Source organism: Penaeus japonicus, unplaced genomic scaffold (assembly GCF_977035675.1).
Source record: "Penaeus japonicus unplaced genomic scaffold, GWHDUDI00000001_assembly GWHDUDI00000033, whole genome shotgun sequence".
Lineage (NCBI taxonomy): Eukaryota > Metazoa > Arthropoda > Malacostraca > Decapoda > Penaeidae > Penaeus > Penaeus japonicus.
In genome coordinates this window covers 23,015,191-23,024,844 of record NW_028234435.1, presented here as the reverse complement: position 1 = coordinate 23,024,844, position 9,654 = coordinate 23,015,191, and the positions used below count along the sequence as shown (strand labels likewise).

At 53.6% G+C, this 9,654-nt stretch overlaps 1 protein-coding gene across 1 annotated transcript in view; it reads right to left on the bottom strand.

Moving 5' to 3' along the window:
• LOC122264302 (uncharacterized) overlaps positions 1 to 750 on the bottom strand; it is a 3,012-nt gene extending 2,262 nt beyond the window's left edge. The window contains exon 1 of the mRNA XM_043033135.2: positions 1 to 750. This exon is cut by the window's left edge and continues 235 nt beyond it. Coding sequence (XP_042889069.2) covers positions 1 to 291 — 291 coding nt within the window. The 5' untranslated portion in view covers positions 292 to 750.
• Positions 751 to 9,654: the final 8,904 nt, after the last annotated feature.

Here is a 9,654-nt window from a genome sequence, read left to right as displayed (position 1 = left end):
CTCGGAGTCGACGTTGATGTCTCCGTCGTCGCCGCCTTCATTGTCGTCGTCGTCGTCGTCGTCCAGGGGCTTGGCGGAGAGTCTCTCCTCGGCGGGCGACAGGCGCTCCTCCGGCGACGTCTGCGGCGCCTGGAGGCTGTCGCAGGAGGCGCTGGTGTCCTTGGGCGCGTCCTTCGGCGGCGAGCTGGCGAGGATGGAGTCCACCGAGAAGGAGAAGCGCTTCCGGACGACGGCGCTGAAGGCGGAGTTGTGGCTCGGGCGGACTGTTTCGGTGGCGACCACGCCCGACATGGTGGCGCGGGGGAGACACGGAGAGAAAGAGATGTCAGGTGCGACGTGGGGGGGAGGAGGGGAGGAAGGGAGGGGGCGCAGGGAGGGGGAAGGAGGGGAGGAGGAGGAGGAGGAGGAGGAGGGGAAGGAGGGGAGGGCGGCAATCCTCTGTCAATTACCGCGCGCGGATTACACTGCACGGGCGCGCTGGATCGATCACCTCGGCCTGTCAATTTCGGGCGGCGAGCGACTCGTGCAGCGAGCGGTCACCAGCTCGCCATTTCCTCGGCCGCGGGAACTCACTCACGCCGGAGGAATGTCGCCGGGGCCCCGAAGGCGAGGCAAGTGGCACTTAGCATTTCCCGAATATCAACATCCGCATGGAAATGGGCGCGAACGGGAGGGAGCGGAGCGCGGGCGGATGTCAGTGTTTACACAAGTTATCAATTCACCAGCTCAGTGGTAACTTACAGCGAGCCACTACCACACGACTAAACCTCCCGGAGCCGCGCACTGGGGAAGCCCACCTCGAAGACCCCGCCCACGCCTCCCCACCCGACGGCCAATCACCACCCGCGACACTAATAGTAGGCGGAGCCCCGAACGTCCCCGCGGCCAATCAGCGCGGAGATTAGTAAACACTCGGCACGGGCCATTAGCTTTATGGTAAGATTTACAGTTCGGGTGCTTGTCGAAAAGACGCGTCGAGGGGAACGCAGGCCGGGCTCTCGCCGTCGCCACGAACGGATTTCTCACTCGGGGCGGGCCCTTTCTGCGCTCAGAGTCGCGGGGAAGTAGTGGCGGTAATGAAATGGAAATCAACATCACCTCATCGGGCTTAATTGAGTAAGTGAGAGCTTGTCCAACTAGCGAGGGGAGAGTAAATATGGAAAAAGGGGGGGGGTAGGAGGGGAGGGGGAGAGTCAATTGGCATTGTGGCACAGGGTATGCATATGTGATCGCTTTCCATTTACAAATTTGTTATGACAAGTTATACAACAGGGAGCATTATGTGTATGCAGTTTGGATTCTGAGGAACCCGCCCTCACTCCCCCCCTCCCCCCACCCCTCCGAGAGATGAATAAAACATGACTATTCATTTTCGAATTATTGAGTTACGAAAACATTTCATTACTTAAATTAAACCCGAAACACCATTTGCTTCTCCCTGAAAATAATTATTAGAGAGAGAGAGAGAGAACGAGAACGAGAACGAGAAAGAGAAAGAGAAATAGAGATACAGATACAGATACAGATACAGAAATAGATACAGATAGATACAAACAGAAACAGACAGAGAGAAGGACAGGCAGAAAGACGAGTAGACAGACACAGAAACAAAAAAAACAAAAAAAATGAAATTCATAAAAATATGAAAAACATAATTTGTTTGTTGATAACACACATCGCAACAGATACAACAAATTGTGACATACCTCCCCCTTCCTGTTCAGTGTTATTCGGTGCGCTCCTCGAAATAGAACACTTTAGAGACACAGAAAGGGAAAGAAAGAAAATATTATCACTTATACGCCCGCCTCATTTTCCCTCTTTTCTTTTCTTTTTCTTTTTTTTTATTCAACTCTCTTCCTCTTTCTTTCTTTCTCTCGCTCTCTCTCTTTCTCTGTCGGTCTCTCTCTCTCTCTTGCTATCTTTCTCTCTCTCGCTCTCTCTCTCGTTCTCTTTCTCTCTCTTTCTCTCTTTCTCTCTCTCCCTCTCTCGCTCTCTTTCTCTCTCTCGCTCTCTCTCTCTCTCTCTCTCTCTCTCTCTCTCTCTCTCTCTCTCTCTCTCTCTCTCTCTCTCTCTTTCTCTGTCTCTCTTTCTCTTTCTCTTTCTCTTTCTGTCGCTCTCTCTGTCGCTCTCTTTCTCTCTCTATTGCTCTCTCTTTCTCTCTCTTCTCTTCTTTTCTATGCTCTCCTCTCTCTCTCTCTCTCTCTCTCTCTCTCTCTCTCTCTCTCTCTCTCTCTCTCTCTCTCTCTCTCTCTCTCTCTCTCTCTCTCTCCCCCTATCTCTCTCTCTCTCTCTTGCTCTCTCTCCCTATCTCTCTCTCTCTCTGTCGCTCTCTTTCTCTCTCTCTATTTCTATCTCTCTCCCTCCATCCCTCCCTTCCTCCCTCTCTCTCTCCCTCCCTCCCTCCCTCTCTCTCTTTCTCTTGCTCACTTTTATCTTCATCCTCTACCTCTTATTCCCACCTCCCTTCCTCTCTCCCTCACCACCCTATCCCCTCCCGAACCCCCTCCCCACCCCCCTACTCCCACGACCCTTCACCCTCAACACTCACTGTATTAGCCAAATATTGTAACCATAAGGGACCCCCTCGCTTCCCCTTCCCCTTCCCCCTCCTCCCCCTACCCCCTCATCTCCCCTCCCCCCTCACCCCCTCCTCCCCCTCACCCCCTTAACCATGTGTAACCAAACAGGGCGTAATGGTAGGCATTGGGCATATTTACTGCCTTCCTATAGACGTAAGTGGTCTTTTGCGGGAAGTTATGGCAAACGGAATCACTTCTCTATGGAAGTTTAGGGGAGGGGGGGGGCGGGGGGATGGGAGGGGGAGGAGGGAGGGGGTTGAGAGGGGGTGGGAGGGGGTGGGAGGGGGAGGAGGGAGGGGGTTGAGAGGGTGGAGGGGGAGGACGGAGGGGGTGAGGGGGGATGTATGTAGGGGTAGGTAGGGGGTGGGGGGTCGTGGAGGGAGATGGGTGTGTGCGTGTGTATGTATGTATGGAGGAAGGTGGGTGGGGTAGGGGGTAGGATGGGGGAGTGATATAGCATTGGGGAGGGGGGAAAGGGAGGGAGGGGGGTAGATGTAGGGGTTGGGGAGAAGGGAGGAAAGGGAGGAAGGAGGTCCACATCATCCCCTCCCCCCTCTCCTCCCCCCCACTGAAAATTACTTAATGACGGTGGCCTCAGCAATGGAGAGAGGAGAAGGGGAAGAGGGGGGAGGGGGGAGGGGGAAGGGGGAATTTGTTATTGAGATGAGGCCCAAACTAGGTGGATAGAGGTGGGAGGTGCTCTTTCCATTGGCCATTTTGCTTCGCCCTCTCGCTCACTCGCCCCCCCACCCCCTACCCTCCCCTCCCCCTTCTCCGTCTCCCGCTCTCTGTTGTCTGTCTTTGTTATCTTTTCTCTCTCTCTCTCTCTCTCCGTGTCTTTGTCTCTCTCTGTTTGTCCTTCATTCTCTGTGTCGTTGTCTTTCTCTCTTTTTTTCTTCTCTCTCTATGGATTTTCTCTCATTTTCTTTCTTTCTCTCTCTCCATCTCCCCACCCGCTCTCTCTCTCTCTCTCTCTCTCTCTCTCTCTCTCTCTCTCTCTCTCTCTCTCTCTCTCTCTCTCTCTCTCTCTCTCTCTCTCTCTCTCTCTCTCTCTCTCTCTCTCCCTCTCCCTCTCCCTCTTTCCTACCCCCTCTCTCTCCCTTTCCCCGATTCCTTCCCTACCCAACTCCCCCCCCCCCACGGCTATCCCTCTCTCTCTCTCTCTCTCTCTCTCTCTCTCTCTCTCTCTCTCTCTCTCTCTCTCTCTCTCTCTCTCTCTCTCTCTCTCTCTCTCTCTCTCTCTCTCTCTCTCTCTTTTCACCTCCACACGGGATCACAGCCTCGGCCACAGAAGATTTCGAAATCGCCAAAGAGGATGCCATGTTGCACGGGCGAGAGCTGGTGACTCTCACCATCTGCGGGGAAGTTCCTTTTCCCTCTCGCTCTTTGTGGCTTATATAGAGGGAGAGGGGGAGGGAGAGGGAGAGAGGGTGGGAGAGGGGAGGGAATTGGGGAGGAGGAGGGGGAAGAGTGGAAGAGAGGAAGAGAGAGGGAGTGGATGGGGGAGGGGGAGTAAGGAGGGGGGAAGAGAGAGAATGAAAGAAAGAGAGAGAAAAAAATTCCCTCTCTACGTCTGTTACTGTCACTATCTGTCTCTTTTTCAAAATTTCCTTTTTTAACCTTATTGTATTTTTCTCTTTCTCTGTTTTTCTCTCTCCCCTTCTATCTCTATCTCTCGCCCCTTCCCTCTCCCCCTCCCCCTCCCTCCCCTCTCCCCCCCCTCTGTCTCTCCCCCCTCTCCTCCCCCCCTCCCCCCTCCCCCTCTCTCCTCCCCCCCTCTCCCTCCCTCCCCTCCTCCCTCCCCTCTCCTCCCCACTCCACTCCCCCCTCCCCCCTCCCCCCCCCCTCCTCCCCTCCATCTCTCCCTCTCTCCACTCCCCTCCCGCCTCTACCCTCTTCCTCGCCCCTAGTCCCCTAATAACCCCCTAACCCTATTTACAAAAACAGCCGCCCTTACCCCTTCTTCCTTTTTCTCCCTTTCCCTTCTCTCGTTTTTTACCTTTTTCCCCTTTCCCCCTTCTTTTCCTCCCACTCCCCCTCCCCCTCCCCTCCCCCCTCCCCCCCTCTCCCCTCTCCCCTTCCACCGCTCCCCCCCCTCCCTTCCATTTCCCCCCCTAACCAACCTACCTAAACCCCTTACCAACCCTAATACATAAACCGCTACCTAACCCAACCCCCACCCACCTACCCAAATACCCCACCCAATAAACCACCCTACCCAACCTTAAAATAATACCTCACCAACCAACCCTATACACCCAAAACCTACCCCACCACCCCACCCCTTTTTCTTTCACCCCCCAAATAACACGGCAAACCAAAACTACCAACCAACCAACCCTCTAGACTATCAAAAACCCCCAAAAAACCCAAAATGAAAAAAAACCCCGTGTCCTACAACCATACCCACCCTCAACCACACCACCCCACCCCTTCAGCACAACCCAACCACCCCAACCCCCCCCAATAAACAACCAATACCTAACCCCCAAACCCCCCTACCCCCCCCTAAAACCAAACCCCCCCTAAAAAACCAAACCCCCGCTATAGACTACCCAAACACAACCAACCCCCCCTTACCAAACACCAAAACCCCTACCCCTTTCTCAAACACCCTCTATAACATAATAACCCCCTTCCTCAACACCCACCAACCCCCATGTACCCAACTCACCCACCTACACACAACCTCCACCCCCAACAACCACCAAATTACAACCCACCAAAAAAACCCCAACACCCTAACCACACCAGACCCCCCCCCGACCCCCACAAACTACCAAAAGAAAAACCCTACCCACACCCCTTACTAACCCAACACACCAAACCCTAAACCCTCCTATTATTTCGCAAATAAACTTAAAAATAAAACCCCTAACCAAAACCCCCTAACCAACTAACAACACCTACCAACAACCCCAAAATAACCCCTCTCTCTACCACCCCAAACCACCCATACCTAAAAACCACAAACCGCAAAAAACCGCACAAAACACCCGACCAAACACCACCACCTAACACCCCCCTACCAAACCCAAGGATAAACCCCCCCTAACCGCACACCTCCCCCCAAACATCCCCCCCAAACCAACCTCTAACTACCCATATACCCCCCTTAACCCATACACAACTACCTAAAACCCCAAAAAAAACCCCCCTAACCCCACCCACCTTTCCCTAAACCAACCCCTAACACCCTTACACCCCCTACCTACCCCATACCCAACCCCCGCATCCCTAAACCAACCCCCAATACCACAGGGGCTGAACCCACCCGTGTGTATGTGTGATGGGGGGGGGGCCCTAAGTGGTTGCGGGGTTGGGTGGCGGGCGCACCAAATAAAACCAGCTAAACCTATATAATAACATCCCCCCAACCCCGAAAAAAAAACCACCCAAACCACCCAAAACCAAGCTACCCCTAACCCAACCCCAACCACCCTAAATAAAATACTAACCCCTTCTTCTCCTACTTCCCCCACTTTTTCACCCCTTCCCCCACCGATTACCCCACCACCCCCCACCCCATACCACCCAACACCCCCTATTCATTCTCCACCCCCCCACCCCTTTCCACCCCCCCAATTTCTTTTTTTCCCTTCATCACCCCCTCCTATTTCCTTCCCCCTTTTTTCCTTCCTTCCTCTTACTTCATCCCCCTCGTGGTTCCCTCCACCCCACACCTCCTTCTCTCCCCCACCCCTCCCCACCCTCCCTCCCCCTCCCCCACCCCCCTTCCTACCCCTTCGCCTCCAACCACTAAACCCCCCCATCCTTCCCCTATTCCCCCCCCCCCTCTCCCCCCCCCCCTCCCCCCCCCCCCCCCCCCCTCCCTCCCTCTCCCACTCTCCCCCTCCCCCTCCCCCTCCCTCTCCCCCACTCCCCCTCACCCTCACCCTCACCCTCCCACCCACTCTCCCACTCTCCCTCTCTCAATCCACCAATCTATCTCTATCTCCCTCTCCATCTATCTCTCTTATTGGCCCGGAATAAATTCAAACCAAGAAGGCGATGATTATCCATCCATTAAGCACTCTGGTTAATGGTATTACAAATGAGCTCCCCAAAGGCCGTGTTTTGTGCTTGCCTTGTCAAGCCCTTCGAGTCGAGTGAATGATTGCTCTGTCTCTCTCTCTGTGTCTGTGTCTGTCTCTGTGTCTGTCTCTGTCTCTGGGTCTGTGTCTGTGTCTCTCTGTCTCTGGGTCTGTCTCTGGCTCTGTGTCTGTCTCTGGGTCTGGGTCTGGCTCTGTGGCTCTGTCTCTGGGTCTCTGGGTCTGGATCTGTCTCTGTGGCTCTGTCTCTGTCTCTGTCTCTGTCTCTGTCTCTGGGTCTGTCTCTGTCTCTGGGTCTGTGTCTGTCTCTGTCTCTGTGTTTGTCTCTGTCTCTGTCTCTGTGTTTGTCTCTGTGTCTGTGTCTGTGTCTGACTCTGTGTGTGTCTCTGGCTCTGTGTCTGTCTCTGGGTCTGGGTCTGTGTCTGTCTCTGTCTCTGTGTTTGTCCCTGTCTCTGTCTCTGCGTCTGTCTCTGTCTCTGGGTCTGTGTCTGTCTCTGTCTCTGTGTCTGTCTCTGGGTCTGTGTCTGTGTCTGTGTCTGTGTCTGACTCTGTGTGTGTCTCTGGCTCTGTGTCTGTCTCGGGTCTGGGTTTGGGTCTGTCTCTGTCTCTGTGTCTGTGTCTGTGTCTCTGTCTGTCTCAGGCTCTGTGTCTGTCTCTGTCTCTGTGTCTCTGGGTCTGTCTCAGGCTCTGTGTCTGTCTCTGTCTCTGTGTTTGTCTCTGTCTCTGTCTCTGTCTCTGTCTCTGTGTCTGTGTCTGGCTCTGTGTCTGTCTCTGGCTCTGTGTCTGTCTCTGGGTCTGTGTCTGTGTCTGTCTCTGTGTCTGTGTTTGTCTCTGTGTCTGTGTCTGTCTCTGTGTCTGTCTCTGTCTCTGGCTCTGTGTCTGTCTCTGTGTCTGTGTCTGTGTCTCTGTCTGTCTCAGGCTCTGTGTCTGGGTCTGTCTCTGTGTCTCTGGGTCTGTGTCTGGCTCTGTGTCTGTCTCTGTCTCTGTGTTTGTCTCTGTCTCTGTCTCTGTGTCTGTCTCTGTCTCTGTGTCTGTGTCTGTCTCTGTCTCTGGGTCTGTCTCTGTCTCTGTCTCTGTCTCTGTCTCTGTGTCTGTGTCTGTGTCTGTCTCTGTCTCTGCGTCTGTCTCTGTCTCTGTGTCTGTGTCTGTGTCTCTGTCTGTCTCAGGCTCTGTGTCTGTGTTTGTCTCTGTGTCTGTGTCTGGCTCTGTGTCTGTCTCTGTCTCTGTGTCTGTCTCTGTCTCTGTGTCTGTCTCTGTCTCTGTCTCTGTGTCTGTCTCTGTCTCTGTGTCTGTCTCTGGTCCTCCGCAGTCTCTGCTCCTGAGTGAGTATCTTTCTGTCCACTGGTCTCTGTGTCTGTCTCTGTCTCTGTGTCTGGCTCTGTGTCTGTCTCTGTCTCTGTGTTTGTCTCTGTCTCTGTCTCTGTGTCTGTCTCTGTCTCTGTCTCTGTGTCTGTCTCTGTCTCTGTGTCTGTCTCTGTCTCTGTCTCTGTCTCTGTGTCTGTCTCTGTCTCTGTCTCTGTGTCTGTCTCTGTCTCTGTGTCTGTCTCTGTCTCTGTCTCTTTCTCTGTCTCTGTCTCTGTCTCTGTGTCTGTCTCTGTCTCTGTGTCTGTGTCTGTGTCTCTGTCTGTCTCAGGCTGTGTCTGTCTCTGTCTCTGTGTCTGTCTCTGTCTCTGTCTCTGTGTCTGGCTCTGTGTCTGTCTCTGTCTCTGTGTTTGTCTCTGTCTCTGTCTCTGTGTGTATTTGTGTCTCTGTCTCTGTTTCTGTCTCTGTCTCTGTGTCTGTCTCTGTCTCTCTGTCTCTGTCTCTGTTCTGTCTCTGTCTCTGTCCTTCTGTGTCTGGTCTCTGTCTCTGTGTCTGTTCACTGTCCTCTGTCTCTTTCTCTGTCTCTGTCTCTGTCTCTGTGTCTGTCTCTGTCTCTGTGTCTGTGTCTGTGTCTCTGTCTGTCTCAGGCTGTCTGTGTCTGTCTCTGTCTCTGTGTCTGTGTCTGTGTCTCTGTCTGTCTCAGGCTCTGTGTCTGTCTCTGTCTCTGTGTCTGTGTCTGTGACTCTGTCTGTCTCAGGCTCTGTGTCTGTCTCTGTGTCTCTGGGTCTGTGTCTGGCTCTGTGTCTGTCTCTGTCTCTGTCTCTGTCTCTGTGTTTGTCTCTGTGTCTGTGTCTGTCTCTGTCCCTGTCTCTGTGTCTGTCTCTGTCTCTGTCTCTGTGTCTGTCTCTGTCTCTGTCTCTGTCTCTGGCTCTGTGTCTGTCTCTGTCTCTGTGTCTGTGTCTCTGGGTCTGTCTCAGGCTCTGTGTCTGTCTCTGTCTCTGTGTCTGTGTTTGTCTCTGTTTCTGTGTCTGTGTCTCTATCTGTCTCAGGCTCTGTGTGTGTCTCTGGCTCTGTGTCTGTATCTCTTGGTCTGTGTCTGTGTCTCTGTCTGTCTCTGGCTCTGTGTCTGTCTCTGTCTCTGTGTCTGTGTCTGGCTCTGTGTCTGTTTCCGTCTCTGTGTCTGTGTCTGTCTCTGTGTCTCTGTCTGTCTCTGGCTCTGTGTCTGTCTCTGTGTCTGTCTCTGTCGCTGGGTCTGTGTCTGTCTCTGTCTCTGTGTCTGTTTCCGTCTCTGTGTCTGTCTCTGTGTCTGTCTCTGTCGCTGGGTCTGTGTCTGTCTCTGTCTCTGTGTCTGTTTCCGTCTCAGTGTCTGTCTCTGTGTCTGTTTCCGTCTCTGTGTCTGTCTCTGTGTCTGTCTCTGTCGCTGGGTCTGTGTCTGTCTCTGTCTCTGTGTCTGTTTCCGTCTCAGTGTCTGTCTCTGGCTCTGTGTCTGTGTCTCTGGGTCTGTTTCCGTCTCTGTGTCTGTCTCTGTGTCTGTGTCTGTGTCTGTCTCTGTGTCTGTGTCTGTCTCCGTGTCTGTTTCCGTCTCTGTGTCTATCTCTGTCTCTGGCTCTGTGTCTGTGTCTGTCTCTGTCTCTGGGTCTGTGTCTGTCTCTGTCTCTGGGTCTGTGTCTGTCTCTGTGTCTGTCTCTGGCTCTGTGTTTGTCTCTAGCTCTGTGTTT